At 37.2% G+C, this 17,701-nt stretch overlaps 1 protein-coding gene across 1 annotated transcript in view; it reads right to left on the bottom strand.

Annotated features, from left to right (window-relative positions):
• RNF180 (ring finger protein 180) overlaps positions 1–17,701 on the bottom strand; it is an 80,803-nt gene that overhangs the window by 15,126 nt on the left and 47,976 nt on the right. The window contains exons 5-6 of the mRNA XM_075526709.1: positions 7,657–7,882; positions 2,744–2,869 (exon numbers count right to left, since the gene is read on the bottom strand). Of these exons, the coding sequence (XP_075382824.1) occupies positions 2,744–2,869; positions 7,657–7,882 (352 nt within the window). The remainder of the gene's footprint in view (positions 1–2,743; positions 2,870–7,656; positions 7,883–17,701) is intronic.

The raw sequence follows: 17,701 nt of genomic DNA, 5'->3' as shown, positions 1-17,701 counted from the left end.
AAAAGAAGATTGGCTTTCATTCTTGGAATATCATTTCCTTTTTATCATTAACCTGCCCTTTACCAAATAGAGTATACAAATTACAGAGCAATGCCATATGTAATGTTTATGAAACAAATGGGAATTCTGTTAATGGTTTTAGTTGGAAAAAATACAGTGCAGTGTAAGGACAAACTACTCTGGACCAATTTTCATCAGCTTGAAAGCACAAAATTGCTACAGTGCTGAGGTTTCTTACTTTTGTATAAAAACTCAAAAGCTATGGATGTTTGGGGTTTTTTTTTAGTTAGAGGATAATTTTACATTCCTCGTGGAAATTCTCATATGAAAGAAGACTCACATATTGATTACAAAATCTGTTTCCCTCAGTGAATCTGTTCAGGAAAAAAAGTGAGGAAAAAGAAAAGATGGTTGATTTTATCTAGCAGTCCTGCAATGTTCAGAAAGTCTAAATTAGTTCAAACTGATAAATCTTCTCTATAATATAGGCTTCTCAGCAGCCATCTTTCTCTCCTTGCATCCCACTCTAATTCTGAGGTCTGTTTTTATCAGGTTTAGCATCTCTAATGAGGGATTTACTGTTTGAAGTTTACCATTTTAATGTCCTGAGTATTAAAATAATATAGTGGAAAAGGTTTTGTCATATGGAAAACTGGAATTATACGAAGTTTGAAAAGAGCTGCTAGATTGTCAGTGACCACTGAACCTGCTGGATATAAACTAGACAAAAGGAGCATATGCATTTCTAACAGGGCCACAGAATTTCTTGACAATGCAGTATTGTCTTATGAAGAGGCAGTTATTCTCGCATTCAAAACTGCATGTTTTCTTTGCTTTCTAAGCACTGTAATCATATCCCTTTTCACTCCAGTCACTCTAATCATGTACCCACTCTGTTCTTCTTCCCATTCTTTACATTTTGCCTTCTGCAACTCTAACATCTTATCAGTCTATTACCTCCCTAATTAAACAAAAATTAATCCAAGTAGCCTCTTTCCCCTACTATTCTCAGTGACATTAGGGTTTGCATTTGTGAGAGCATCTATTATGGTGTCAGAAGTCTTTTGCTGCCAGTATGCTCAGTCTTCCACGCCTGTAAAGTCCCTGGGAGCCTCCTGAGGCAGGGAACGTAAGCAGTCAAGAAAACCAAACATGGAACTTTAGATGCTGCCAAGCACAATTTAGGTGTAAGCCCAAAAAAGCAGTCTAGGAAGAAAATATTATACACTTGCGTTTGAACAGACACAAACCCTGCAGTAGCTTTTACTCAAATAAAGAGTCAGGAGACAGAGACATGGCAGCGACACTTGTATTTAAGAAGGCAAAGACAAAGTTTCAGGCAGCTATGTGGTTTGGGTTTCCCATTACTAGATCTAATCATGTTCCCATTCTGTGTGGGACTTTTAGGCTATCCTTTGGGGACACATAAATCCAGCATTCTGAATTACCTTTGTGGAATGACACGCCCAATTTTCAGGTAGCACAATACTGAAGCTGTATGACCTCTTCAGATCTTCCTTTTATTTTTAATTATTTATGTTTTGTACAAAGCTCAGCATGGTAGCTTTTCATATTTATGAAAGACATAATTCATATGACACTATGGAACATATATGAACTATGTCACATATATAAAGTAATGTGTTACAATAAACCAATAAGCTCAGCATCAACATCCACACTACATTAACTGGTGTTAGAGAACAGAAATACTCATCTTTGTTTTTCCTGCCAACAGCTTCCCCTCTGAGTAATACCAAAGATGATCTATCAGTCCTCAAACTTCTCAAGTCTGCTCAGTTTTGATAGCTAGGAGCATTTCTTGTTACTTTCAGTATCAAACCATGACCTTGTGTGACACAGTTTTATAAGTGGAGGACAAGAATTTATCAAATTTGATCTGTAGAAAGGCCTGGGTAGACTCACAAAAGGGATATAAAAAGGATGTCCTGTTTTATTTTTTCCACATACTTTCAGAAGCAATCTATACTGTTCTTACAAACAGGAAAAATATTATCTGCTAGCAAGACTCAGCACTACAGAAAGTAACTATGTAAGTAAACATAGATGAGGCCTGGTGAGGAAAGGCCATTAGACTGAAAACAGGGGAACATGGGTAAACAATGAATCCCACATTTCAGGGGTCTAACTTAAATATTTTTCAGTTAACTACCAGTTAATAACCATGAAAATGTTTAAGTGTTGAAGTAGCAACAAGAGGACTAAGCTTTCTTCGTGTAATAAGCAGAAAACAAAGCTAAAACACCCACACCCTTTACTCCATTTCGTATGTATAAAACAAGCAATACAGAATAATATATACAGTATTATTCCAACTTTTTTATACGACTTCTTTCATAAAAGACTGATTCTGATTTTTCTTTTCGAGAGGTCTTTATTGACCACACTCAGAACTAGTAACTTTTTCCCCAGAGTAATTTTCTTTATTCTACTATGCAGACACAAATTTTTCCAAACAGGAAACTACATATAATTATCCTGATAATGTGCACAAAATTAAAGATTTACGAATAAATAAAAAGGTACACACACACATTGCCTTTTTACAATGTTTATCTTTAGATTCAGAGCACTGTGTATGAGTCACTGAGGAGAATTTAACTCAGCTCTGCTTTAATAATCATCTGTCTCTGTTTTCCTATGGCATGTATTAGCTAGAGACTTATTTTCAAATAGTATACACAAGACTGAGTGAAGTTTAGGGAAAAATTAAAAAACTTACCTTCAAAAACTCTGAAGGCTTTCTTGCAGCTTGGTAGAGGCCATTTTGCAGAATTTGATTTTTGAAAATTTTCTTTTAACTTCAAATATTCCGTAGGGAAAAAAGATTTGGTAGAGTTGTTCAGTTCTACAGTAATTAATGGGAAAGAATGTATACATCAATGCTGTAAATATAGCAATAATTTGCACACGTTTATACTACAAGATAAAAATGCCTTATCTACTGTGTAATCTTTTCTGATTATAACATCTCTTAAATTGTTTTAAATCACATAAACCCAAGCATTTCAGATATAGCAAGAACAAGTCTTGAACATGCTGTTTTGATTCTATTCCTCTGAAAAAAACCATGTAGGAAAGATGATGTCAACTTCTAGCAAAATGAAGTATATAAATCAGGCTATTTAATTTTCAAAACTATGATGATGTCTATTAATGAAAATGACACCTATCAAACTGACTGTGGTATTAATTCTTAGTTCATATTGTTTTTTGTTTAACACCATCACTCAGTAACAGTCAGTAATGCAAGGAGAGGGGAAGAGTCTGAAAATTTTTTTGGAGATTTTTTAATGTTGTGGATTAACAGGAATTAAGAACACATTTGTAGAATGATTAATGACACATTGCAAGAGTTGACATAACTTAATAGTCTCAAGAAATCATCAGCTTCTCAGGATATAATTTGGGGAAATATCTACATGGACTGCAACTCAAAACTGTCAAAACTAACCTATCCATAGCAATACAACAATGGAAAACAATTTAAAAATAACCATATTTTCCTACCACAGAAAAGAAGTGATCTGCTGATAACTGAGTTGCCAAGATAGTCGTTAACAGGGAAAACTTCAAAACCCCCCATTTTGGCCCTTTAAACCACCATGGCTCCGGATAAATACTAATAATAGCAGCCGCTACCATAATTCCTTCTGTATCTTAAAAGAAAGAAAAGGCCCTTCACAGATCTTTGAAAAGGCTTATGTATTATTACTTTACCTGGTTCACTGCAATTGTACATACTTTTTCAATAATCAATATTTTATGAAAGGATCAAATCTTTTTCTCTGGCAAATTTAAGAAAGCTAAGCTTTTTGTGAGCAGGCTTCAGAAAGAAGAAAAAATTCCAAATGCCCTTTGGTTGCAGTAGCTTTTCCTATGTAAGAGGAAGGCATTAGCAGATTTGAAGCAAAAAAATATGCTGGTCTTATTCTAAAAATTATCCTGTATTTCACCGTGTCAGAACGCAGGTGGAATGAGGCTACACAACACATGCAGAAATTTCAAATCCTTCTATCTCATTTTGTGAGAACAGTGCTACTGCACCCATAAACCTCTGTCAGTGAAGGGAAAGAGGCCATTTTCTCTCCTAAATGTAAAAGGATCAAGCTGTGTATTTTTCACTAGCTGTTATTAATTTTTATAGAAGAGCTTTATATGCTACTGAACATATTTGGATTAAGTACTATTCTGATTCAGAGAAATAGCCTCTGATGAGACACTGCTTGCCTCTCACAGCATCAACAGAGAATATTTTAGTTTCCTTCTACAGGCCATAGAGATCGACTCAGTTCTTGCAACTTTATTGTCCAAATTTAAACAGTGAAACCTTTGGTGAGGCATCTAATTCCTGCTTTTCAGAAAAGGCAGTGGTGAGAACTCTTACTGGCTTTTGGAAGGTTGCTTCATTATGCTTTTAATGAAAGATCCTTTTGGGCTGGCCAGGCCACCTGTCTTTCTGTATGTATGTGACCCTTTCCCTGCCACGTGTCTGGACCTCCCGTGCACAACCACTACACTGAATCTGCATTTCTCCAAAGTGGTGGATTCATTGTACATGAGTGCCAGATCTGGCCCTTCTTGGAAACACTTAACATAAATGGAACTTTATATTAATGGAAGTGTAGAAGCCAATCCCTGGCTCGCTCTTTCCCCTGGTAGGAGAGGCATTTAAAAGACGGAGTTACTTGTAGTGGTTTGTTGCAATCAGATAAAAAGTTGTTGCCTTAGGTGTATCCTGGGCACCCTATCAACTGGCCACATGTGAGTTTATCCTGATGGGAGAAGGGCTTTTAAGAAAGCCCTTAAGAAAGATGGGAATGCATGGTGGACACCATCAGAGCAACCTGTCTGGACTGGAACTCACTCTCAAGGGAATCAATGGAAAAGGCTCACTTGATCAAGGCAACACTCCAGAGGAAGTATCCTCATGGGTCACACCCGGCTTTGTAGCTCTGGGTTAAGCACACTTTTTCTTCAAAATTGGCGGATAATTGACCTCGTAGCCTTCATCTTTTTTTGACATGTTACATGCATCCTCCTGTTGCAGTTATGTTCAGTTTGCAAAACTGTACAAGCTAAAAAGTGAACTTCTGAATATATCCTTAAACATTTTCTTTCTTGTAAAATAAAATGCAGTTATACAAAAGGAAAGCTGCAGAAAGTATCCAGAATAAATAAGTGAGGGAAATAGCACATCCCAGCTGTAGCATTAGAGAAATATATAAAGGATGCTAGCAACTTTGCTTTGCTGGCAGCACAAATCTATAGCAGCAGTGACTTCAGCAAAACTTTTAAAAGGCTTAATAAATCTCCTGAGTAAAAAAAATATGTACTACCCTGTACATTGATCTGGCACCATCCATCTTCCTTCATGTGTTGATTTTACTAATTTCTCTAAGGCTATGACATCATCATCAATAATTCTTGGTTGATTGAAAAGCTGTTCAATATGTTATGCACTGGGAAATTACAAAATATTTTTCTTAATATATGTATAATAAAACAAAGTAAAGTTAGTGTATCTATTTTCAAATATATTGCTAAGTCAAGTATATATTGTTATATACTGAATAGCAATAAACAAATCACTGCTGTAAGGTCATATGGATTTCTCTCATCTGAAGCTGTTAATACTAAACACATCTCATACTGTTATGGCTCTCTATTTACAGTAGACTCTCTATTTACATATTAATGACACTGTATTTACACTTTAGCCACACAAATCCTTTTCCTCAAAAAAAAGACATACCTTTTTAATATTTTCACAGAATGGGTTAGGTTGGAAGGGATGTCTTGAGATCAACTAGTGCAACCCACCCTGCTCAGGCAGGGTTAGCTACAGCAGGTTGCCCAGGAGCATGTCTGGTTGGGTTTTGAGTATATCCATAGATGGAGACTTCACAGCCTCTCTGGGCAACCTGTTTCACCACCCTCACAGGAAAAAAAGTGTTTTCTTGTGTTCAGATGGAATTTCATGTGTTTCAGTTTGTGCCCACTGCCTCTTGTCCCATCAGTGGGCACCACTGAGAAGAGTCCAGCTCCCTCTTCTTCATTCCCTCCTGTCAGGTATTTTTACACATTGGATATTAGGTACTCAAAGGCTACAAATAATCCTGGTAATATTTCGCTTACATGACAGTACTTTAAATGTGTTGAAAAGTTTTGCAAATACATTTTAGCAAGCATCTATATTCTCTCTTTGCGGTCTCCCAGTAGTATTTTACTGCAGCAAATCTGTTAAATAGCTTTTTAAAAATTTAAATAGCCCTAAAACAACCAAAAGTAATTCTCTACTGGTGAAACACACTTCATCTGTACATCAAATCCAAAGGAGCATCAAACATTAAGCAAATGAAATTAGAACAGCTTGAAACCTCTATACACCAGCCAGGCAGAGTGCTGAGAGTGCTCAGGCTGCAGCTTTCCATCCATCCATTTTCTCTGCTGCAGCGCTGACACAGTCAGTCCCTATCCCTGGTGACCAGCAGCTCCCCAGTGAACCATCCTGGGGCAATTAGTTTGTCTGAAAAATGCCTCCTTCCCACTCAAATGACTTCTTATTTAGCCCAGTCAGTTCCTTGAACTGGTCTGCCATCAAATTATACAAAGAAGTTGTGCCTGTGCAGAGGAAGAGTCTGTGCACAACCAGAAATAGAAGCTGGGCAGCTCTGCTGATCAATGTGAAATTGTACTTTAATCTGAATCCCCAACCTGTCATCATCACAGCACTCTCCTAGTTTGAAGAGGATCGCTGCAAGATCTCCGCAGCATGCAAAAATGAACAAACACTCCTGCATGGCTGAGCCATCTCCATTACTTTGGGACCTGTCTATGCACAGCTTTAACTGCTGTAAAGGGCCTAGCTCCACGTATCATAGTGCAATTTTATCCATGGTGCTTGAATTTACCTTTTTAAGCTCCAGGCATAAAAGACTGACTCATGCTGTTCCAGGTATCCCATCTACAGCACTACTTACCCTCTTCTTACCCGTTCTGACATCAAACACCCCTTACCCACCATGTTTTCCTACTGCTAAAAGTCAGGGAGACTAGAGATGAGAGTGTAAAAGGCCAGGAAGGGAGAATTTAAAAACAAGATTAGTTAGGAGGATTCTATAGTTCTGCCAGCCTTTATTTTCACTTGTAGCTAAACTAATGCCATAAAACCAAGAAAAGAGCATTTTTTTGGTGTTATTAAGTTAGTAATTTAAAAATACTTTTCTGGTAGGATATTTTGAGAACATGTTTATTATATTTGGAGTTTGTGATTATTTAGCAAGAGGAAACCATAGAAATGCAAAATATCAGAACCTCACTTCAAAAATCAAGAAGTTTTAAAATATGCATCCAGAATAGTTTCTTGCCACTGAAGAAAGCCTATGTGGAATAGTTCTAGAAAGAGTTAAAAGCAAAGAAAACCTCATAGTGGATTAACATCACCAAATTTTGCTCTGCATGCATTCTGGATGTGGCCCATTGCATATTTTTCTTTCTTTCTTTCTTCTTTTTATGATTATATTTAGTTAGCAGGGTTTTACCATACTTTTAACTACGTATTTATTCAGGCCAGAAATACAGGAAGGAAAGCTACAAATATTTTTCTGTATGTAAAAGCTTTCATTTTTATACCTGTTTGGAAAAAAACTCTGGCAATTGTAGTGCGACACAGTGGACATGGAGTGCTGGCTGGATTGTCTTTGGCAAGCATCCTTAAGCAAGGTTCACAAAAGATGTGGTGGCATGGATAGCACATGTAAGGATTGAAATAAACATCCAGGCACACTGCACAGATATAGCTTTCTTTATCTCCTCTGAGTTCATGCTCATCGTCTGTATGCAGGTTCTCATTTGCAGTCTGCAAGAAGAAAAAGAAAAAGGAAACACCTTTTCACAGCTCAGCTCATAACTATTTTGGATAAACCAATCGGCAGGAAGGTGACTTTAAATAAAGCTTAAGAAGTTGGTACACATTGATGATATTCTTAATTTTTAATACAGGTTACTTTTAATGAGATGATGAAACATACTGATAAGACAGGAATGTCACAACAAGCACTCTGTGGGAAAGAACAAAAATCATATAAGACAGTAAAAGAAGGAAATAAAAAAACCAAAAAGGCTGAGTAAAACTGTACTATAATCAGATTTCTTCTTTAAAAATGAATTTTAACAATTTATTTGTAACTTTATTACCAAAATACCTGGTTACTTTGCCAAGAAGGCAAGACATAACAAAAATTTCAAAAAATAACCTGTGGATTGTTCTGCCTTTGAAAGGTAATTTGTGAAGGGCATGTTTCAGCAAGAATAATGACCCACAGTTTGAAAAAAGCCACAGCTTTATTACTACAGTGTAGAATCTAAACCTTAAAGTAGGAAGTCTAGGAACCCCTAACATCTTTGGTAACTGCTTGTTTCTGTCAGCACATATGGTCCGAATTTCCTTACATTTATATATTTGTAGGGGGACAGGGCTGGACTTCCAAAATGGCGTACATGCCATATGAGTTAACAACTTGTATATATTGCCAGGTTCCTGCTTTGCTCTTGTAAGATGACTAAACCTTTCCATGTAGTCTGAAGATCTTATACTAACAGCATCCAGGAGTTTTGGCTTAAATAAAAAAAAATTTTTTTTTTTCATTTCTATGGGAGCCACACAAGAGACACTGACTTTGCTCTAGCTCCTCTATCCATCCTGTCTGTTTCACAGCTAACAGAACCCAACATAGTCCAATATCCAAGAGACCCACCAGGAAAGAACCAAGACAGAGGAGGGTGTCAGACACTGCTGAGTGTCAAAACTCTTCTCTCATGCCCCTTGTTGTAAACTCCCAATCCATACCTAATGATCTCACTTTAAGTGTCTTAATTCTAAGCTGCTTTGTAGTATCAGTGACTTCTTGCAAGCTCCACTATCCATACTTCATACCCTCATGCCCCTTGCTCAGCCACTGCTCTGTACCTACCTCTCTGCTAGTCCTGCAACACTAGTCCTGCAAGTCCTTCCAGACACCTATTACTGACATTAAGTGCACCTGTTGATGCATTTCTACCCAATAAATACTACTCTGTGCTAGAGCAGCTGCTTGATTTGCATCTAATTTGCATACCCACTAGCTGTGTGTTACACAGGGCACTTTTGACACTCATAGACCATGGCAGAAAACCACTGCCTGATACTGGTATACCAAATATTAATGACAATTGTTATTTTGTGCCTACTGTAGAGATGGGAGTCTAGATCTGTTTCAGAGATGATTACATGTATGGCTTACCGGTTTGGATTTCTTTTGTCTCTCATTATAGTCAGTCCTCTTCTGCCTGGGATACTGAACACTGCAAATAATGAATAAGCCCTAACACTATGGGTACTGTGGAATGCATTTAAAAATACAGAGCAGAAGTATTTCCCCACAATTTATCAGTTCTGGATAAGCACTTGTCCTGCCAGTCTGGCTCAGCCTTCGCATCGCACTTTCCAGAATACCAGGAGCCAAGAGGACTTATAAATTCTGGCGTGCTGTGACACAAATGCATGGAGACAGTTTGGGTTTAGCACTGTGTCCAAACATAAGCTCTTGTGCAACCCTAAGTATCCATAACTGTGTGGCTCTTGTAGCACTTATCTCGGCACTTATTACTCCAGCTTGATTTTCTCCACACCAGACTTGAAATGGGCCCAGAAAACTTTAGTGTGTCCTGAAATTTGCTGCAGAGGTAACTAGGCTGTACTGACAAGCAGCCAGTGTAGGTCTGGCTGGCACTAGCTTCTAGCTTCTCTAGCATCTATAGAAGCTAGTCCCAGGCAGTAACAAGTGGGACTATTATTTCTAGCTCCATGCTGTAGGCAGGAGTCTTAGAGCAGCACTGTGTTACAATTAATCAATAACACTGTTTAACCCAGGCTGTCTCTGCACTTACAGCACAGACAACCCGCACCAGAACAGAATTGCAAAAGGTGATTGAGAGTTGATTACAGCTAGGTAATTTTAGAATGAAGGAAGCCTCATAATACTGTTTATTTGACAAAAAGTGGGAAATAATTTCGCACAGAAGGTAAGGAAAGTAGTCTCAGCTTAATACATGACAGAGATTACTTCAGCAGAAATTAGGAAACACTAATACACTGTGACAATAACAACCCTCTCCAACCCAGCCATGTAGACTTGGCAGTGTTAGGGTAACGGTTGGACTCAATGATCTTAAAGGTCTTTGCCAACCTAAATGATTCTATGATTCTGTGGTTCTGTGTAAGGACAAAATCATAATTAAAAGCTGGTACAAAATCAAAAGATGGGTTGGGGGAGCAAACTTTTGCTGGATGGTTTTGATGAGCACTGATCGGAAAGGAAATACACAATGTGTATAGAGGAGCTGCCTGTCTCATTGGCTGCAAGTTAAACATCTTCCATGAGCCAATCAAGTAAATAAGGGAGCTAGAGGCAAAGTGGCTTGAGGACTCAAGGATAATGGTTGGTTCTGAGATAGGTTTGTAATCACAGTAAGAGCCACAGACAGGAGAATCTCAGAGCCAACTGCAATTAGAAAGAAGATCAAAATTATTCTAATGTGTAAACTAGACTTTAGTTACGAGTAATTTGCTTAGTCAATCAGAGGAAGGGCTGTCTTTTCTATAGCTTTGTGCCCCTTCTCAAAAGACGTATCTAGGCACATGGCATCCTTTAGTACTGCAAAGCTAAAATCAGAGCCACTTCTTTATGAAACAAGCTAATGCACAATAATTTAAATAGGTATTATTTTTCGTTTGCAATTAAGCAGTGCCTGTATGTTCCGACTAGAGCCAGAGCTTTGGTGTTTGAGAGCTTTACAAGCATAAACCAGAATGTTGTTCTTGCAGAATTATAGTAAAGACAAAATTGAGAAAGGCCATGTAGACATCAAGGACAGTGATGGGAGTATAAGATTGCCAAATACAAACAGGAAAACCTTGAAAGCAAAACTATTACTCCTAAGAAATGAAAGAAAGGTAAGAGCCTTCAAAAGTTTCCATCTTCCCAAGTCACTTGGGAACTGCTAATACTGACTGTATCACCTGATGGTAACCCCTGATATTTTACTGGTTGGATGGCAGAAGGATGTTGATGGAAAAAAAGAGGAACAGGGGACCAACTTCGGCTTGAAAAGCCTATTATGTTAACTAACAAGGAGTCTAACATAGTTTGGCTGGACTATATGAAAGTATTTGTTTCAGTCCCACATTGAGAGAGAACACATGCACCAATGAATAACATGATATTTAATGTAAGATTTACCTGTAATCATGTGAAGGACCTAGAACTAGTGGACGTAGACACTAACAAGAAAAGATTCTGTATGTATGGTACCAGTAAAAGGAGGTTCAGAGTAAAATCTGTGAGTATGATCAGAACAGTGATAAAACTAAATAAAGCACATATAACATTTGCCCCAAGATGCCCAACTATGAAAAAAACCTTGCAACCCCCTTCATTTTAAACTAACCAATTTAGAATGCTTTGTAAAGTAAAAAATGTCCACAGTTAAAGGGAATGATGACCATGAAAAAAATCAGTTCCATACTTCACATGATTATCTTGTAAAGATAGATGCCTCAAATAAAACTTGGAAAAAATACGTAAAACTGTATTTCATAGAAATATTAACCCAGCAAAGATTAATGATCAAAGGTGGAATTTTTTAAAAGGCCTTGAAGTTAAGTAAACATTAGAGAAAGTTTTCCATATATTTCACTTATTAAACAGAAGAATGAAAGCCTAAAGATACCTGTGTATTCTTTGTCAATGCAAACACAACTCCAAGTTAACTAGTAGTTGACTTACTATTAGTGCATAATAATTGTGCCAATAACTTGCCCTGAAATGACAGCAGCAGAAGAATCTAAATGCCTCATAGGGCTACATTCTTCTGCTAACCAGGAGTTCAAATAGAAGAATGCCATGGACTCTCTTTCTCCATCTAAATGAAATTACTGTGAAAGCAGAGTCAGAGATAAGGCATTCAGCATGGCCATGCCATTTTCAGGGGGGTGCTTTGCAGCGTTGTGGTACTAAGAATGAAAAATAATCTGTATAGTGTGGGATGTGCTAAGCAGCACAGTGCTGTGCAGTATGGAGGACTAGAGAAACACCTAGCAGTATGAGATGCTGGCCTGAGCAGTAATGTGTACATGAAATGGCTGGGCATTAAATAGCACAAGACGGTGCAGAAAATTGTGTGAGAGTGATGGAGAGACCTGTGGAACAGAGACTTGGGAAACAAGACAGATGCATTATTAGTGTGTGGCCCATCATATACATCCAAAAGTTCTCTTAAGAGAAAGGTTATTCTTCCTTGCCATGAAACTGTGGAGATCCCATTCCAGACTGTACTTATAACAGTGACTACATGCTCCACTGGACAACGATAATCTTTTTCAGTAATTCCTTACCAAAAGATATTGACATATGTGGTGATCAGAATACATATTCCATTAGATGTTACATAGATTGGTTAGGAGGGGAAAAAAATTCTTTCTGTCATTGTATGTTTAATGTAAACGTGGATAAAACTGTAGTTTCTTTGTGGAGGCAACTCCTTTACTGTTCTCTTACATGAACAGTACCTCAAACTACCTCAAAAGGGGAACAGTGGTGTGGGATCCTCAAGAAGCCACATTTTCACCCTTACAAACCAGGAGGAAGACCACATTTACTGCACATTCGCATACCTCACATTTTGAAAGAGCGCAGTATGCATGTTCTCCTTTGTTCTCTTGGAAGCTGCCTCTTGGTAATCTGTTCCATGTTATTTGTAAGCTGTACATAAATAAATCTACAACGATTTGCAGTTCTAAAATAGACTTTAAGCCTTCAGTTGTACCATATAATCAGAATCATACACTCCAGGTGTGAAAAAGTTTGAAAGAATGAATATAGATCCTGTTTTGTACAGAAATGGATCAAAAAGAAATAAATAATTCTTGGTTGCTGCTGGAAAAAATTAATCAGTGGGTTTAGCCTGATTTCCAACAGAAATGCAGATTATGGCAGTGCCATGTCTATCCATCTGTCAGGTCATCACACAACAGCTTTTGAACCCGTTAGTCAATTGTAGCCAAATCTGACACAGCCTGAGCTTGTGACCTCAGGTATATTGGCTTCCTGAAAATTTCATAAAGATTGACAGCTAGATTGAGTAGAAAGACTGAAATGAGTGCCATCAGTATGGGAAACTCTGCAGGTGCTTTGTTGGTTTGAACAGAAACTATCTAGCCTAATTTCTGCAGACTAAATTTGTGACTTTTTATGGAGTTTTGAAAGCAAAGTCAGAAAAGAAATTCAAGCCCAATTTAAAAATGTAGGAAAAACCCTACCAAAAATCTTTACTAGCTAAACTAGCAGAAGTTCTTCCAAATCACACCATAAGGTCTACCAGGGTTTTAAGCCTTTGAGTACTCTGTTTTGGTTGACTGGTATGATGAATGCAAAAGGGCATCTTTTCAGGTGTCGGGCAAACCTGAGCTTGAAACATATAAATCATAATAGGGCAGAGGTGCCAATGCCCACGGCTTCAATATCTGTACAAATCAATAATTCAGTCTTAAGTCCCACAGTCTAAATTTCTCCCCATACAATATTTCAGAAAAATCCAAAGGCAAGCCAAAAACTTCAAAGCAGAGCAAAGCAGCCTACGCAGCTCTCTGGAGCCTACTGCCACATCCTCCATTCAGACCCTCTCTGCTGCATTTGGGTTGGATAAATTGCTCAAGGGGAAACAACTGAAGGACATTTTCTTCATTATTCTTCTATAGAACTTTTGTTTAAAGCTACCAGTGTATTTTCTTTTTTTATCCTGTATCATTTAGAAGTAGCTTTAGACAGTGGAGTTGTTCATCATGTGTGATTAAGTGCTTTGCAGCCCAAGGCTTCTAAGGCAACTACTGACAGGACACCTATACTTTTTGTATATGGAGCTCTAAAGAGACAACAGTAAATGAACAGAATAAACAATGAAAGTGAAAATCAGAACATTCTCAACAGTTAGCCTCTTCCATGTTCCAGAGAAAATTACCTATCTTCCTGCTTCTCAGAGAAGATATGCTCCTTAACACTCTAATTCCCTTTCCCTTTCTATTTGAGTTATCAAAGGTCATTCTGAGGTCATGGTTATTCATGAGGGCTACTGCTTTTCAGACCTGAAAAGACTTTTTGACTCTCCAAACTTTGTTTTTTCCACACTCAAGCAGTTTGCCTAATCAAATATGCTTTATTTGATTTCTTTAATCAAATATATGTACACATACTAACTTCTCTCTATCATTCTTGAACTGTTTCTGTCTTTAGGTAATGATGGCTACAATAGTATTACTACCATCTTTTCTTGATCCTGAATGATCTCATAGTGAACAACACAGACAAGTTAAATTTCTTATCTAGTTAAAGTTTACTGAATTATTATGCACAGGCCACAGTTGAGAAAATGAAGTATCACGCTTTAATGTTTACTGTATCCAAACATTCCACATGCTACAAACAGAACCACGTCAATAACTCTATTAATTTATCATACTCCTGCCTAAGATCCAGTCTATTATTTTAGAATCTGAGCACTTCACAAGTACAACTCATCATAACTTGTCTGGTTAATGAATTTATTTTCTCTAATATGCATTAGAATTTCTTGTACTTGCCTACTGTGACTTTGTACTATTGCCAACCTGCTCAGCTATGATAATCTCGTGAAGTTCTGCACCATGCTATCTGGACTTGACTAGGTGACTGCCTTTATACAAATCACTGGTGAGTCATTAGAAGGTCCAAGTCTGTTAGCTACAAATTAAAATGCATGCAGAAAAATTGGATCATGTACAGAAAAGACACTAGAGATTAAAACAGTGAGCCAATAGCCTGAAGATGAGATGCTCACAGACAGCAAATGATGCTTGTTAGTTATGAACCCTAATGTGTGAGCTGGCAGTAGTACTGTTTTCTTTTGTTCAGGTGCAATAAGACACAGTTTGGAGGAAGGATAAAAGGTGCTGACAAGGCTGTGCACAGTCAACAAATCTTTGAGAATTGTTCTGAGTTCACTCCTCTTCTCAGGAGTTAAAAGATGTTGTGTTGTGCACCCTGAAATATAAATAAGTCTTCTCACATGCTCGCCTGGAAGAGTTAGCTTGAAGATATTGTTGAACCATAAAGAAGGAGATAGGAAAGGAGACAATTTTTTTGGTCCCAGATGGAAACACTTGGGATAACTGGGAACTAGGAGCTGAGCAACTGATATGCATGGACACAGGGCCTTGCTTCAGTGCTTACAAACACCATCTGGAGCAGCTGTACTGGAAACTATTCCTTATGACTAGTAAGCAAGAAGTCAAGTGTCCAGAGCCAAGGAATTATGCATTTCATGCAACCCATGTAATGTTGCCCCTTTGATGAGGCCATTCACATCATTGGCAGAGCAGAGGCCTCACCAATGGAAGATGTAGGGAAATGAAAAACCTGCCAATTCTGTGGAGCCTTGTAAGGCCAAAAAATTCTTCAAGTATTGAATGCCAGGACACCTTCATAACCACAGGGTAAATGTGGATATAGAAAAACCATTGGAAGAATATAGCTTATGCTTGTCCAAAAGGAATTTCTTCTCTTGCTGCCTACATAGACTGCTTTTAAAAGCTCTCCTGAAGTTCTGTAAAGGTTGTTACCAAGATCTCTTCTAGAATAACATACCCAAGTTTGAACATCTACCATTTAAAATTGACATTGAAAACCAGAGAGGGCACCACAAAAACATATAAAAGCCTAAAATACATCCTACAACGGAAGACAAAGGAATTCAATCAACTTGGTTTTTTAAAATCTACCATAAAAAGGAATAATATGATGCCACATCTTACAGATGCAATTAACACTTCAAACTGAAAATAACCCACAAATTTGAAGTTAGAACAATAACAATTTAAATGGATTATCAATGTGATAAACTCTCCACCACTTACAGGCTACATATGCAGGCTATTTTTTCCAAAATAGCTAATCTCATGGCCTGTAAGTTAATGGAGTAGGTATAAGACACTGAATGCAAAGCCTACAGGAGACTATTTATTAGTGTATAACTATTACAGCCCAGCTGCAGACAGAAGTTAACTAAGAGGCAGTACTAGCACTGAAATGGCTGGATTAATTCAGCACTCCGCGGAACATAAAGCCCATCCTCGTCACAGGCACTTCACTGGAGTCTAAGTAGGCTCAGCCTGCATTTTTCTTCTCTGGAGAAGCAGTTATATTCAAAAAATACCAAGGCAATCTGACAATATCTGACTTTCATAGACCTAAAACTATTACAAAGAAACAATAAAAACCATTACTTACTCAGAATGAATTTAGTTTTACAGGGTATATTTATTTACTCTGATTGTTCAAGGAACCATGTCCTTTTTATACACTTCATTAATTACCAAATTAATTAAAGAACATTATTATAGAGCAATTTTTAGGATTCCGGTTAGAGATTAATTGAGAGTTACATAACTGTAATAACCTCAGTAGCCTGTTAATAACAAACATTATTTAATATGATTTCTTTTAAGTAAAAGGGCAATTTGAGGACATAACTAGGGTACCTTAAGAAAAATAAATTCATAAAATGCCTTGATACATGTCAAGTTAACCAATTTGTCTCACTGAAATATTTTTACTTCAGCAGATCTTTAATCTTACTTATGTCAGGAGATAAAGGCTTACTTTGTGGAAGAAGTGAAAAACAGATAAAGGAGAAGAAAATTATCTAATATCTTTTCGTTTTATTCCTGTAGACACTTCACAGAACTAGAATAATGACTATTTCATTGTATTACTGATTCATACTGTTTTAATCAGGTTGAAACTGGCCACACAGAACTGAATATCCCTTGTACTAGATGTTGTACATGGGTATTATGCACATATCCCGTTTCCTTCCAAGCATCTTATATAATATATTTCGTTTTCTTGTTATGATGGATTTGAAATTATTTAAGCATTTTTTGTTATGCAACTTAGTTAATCTCTGCAGTTCCTTCTATGGAGTAATTGAGCCTTTAAACTTCTGAAATATACATCTAAACTGGCAGCTCTAGATATTATTAGCCTCTTGCAAATTTCTCTTAGGAGAATCATATTTATTGTTTAAGGAACATCTGTAAACACAGCTTTTATGAAGATCTCTTGCAGATCATGGCAACTACTTCATTGACTTATCATAAAGTATTATTCCTATTAAAATAATTTAATTATCAAGATGAATTCAGAGACAGGCCACCGGAATAAATATTACTCAAAGTACTTGAACCACAGTCATCTTAATGGTTTAATATTTATAGCCGCCCCTAAACTAGTATGTAAGAAATAAGTGCCATGTTACAAGCTTATCTTAATTTTTATTTTGATTTTGCATTTAATAAAACACACACATTATTATTCAGGCATTTAAGAGAATGATGTGAGTATTATAGCTAAGCTGGCCAATGAAGCTTCATGCCAAAAATAAATATGCAGAGTAGAGCATCCAGGCACAGCAATTAGTGTCACTACACCTAACAATAAAGCAAATATTAATAATCATTCATCTTTATTGTAACCAGTATTTCAAACAAAGATGAGAAAAATTCATTCACAGAGGCCTGCAGAAACTTCTATGAATCTCCTAGAGC

Source organism: Mycteria americana, chromosome Z, assembly GCF_035582795.1.
Source record: "Mycteria americana isolate JAX WOST 10 ecotype Jacksonville Zoo and Gardens chromosome Z, USCA_MyAme_1.0, whole genome shotgun sequence".
NCBI classification, from domain to species: Eukaryota; Metazoa; Chordata; class Aves; order Ciconiiformes; family Ciconiidae; genus Mycteria; species Mycteria americana.
Note: the sequence above shows the minus strand (reverse complement) of the source record. Positions and strands in the feature narration are given on the sequence as shown.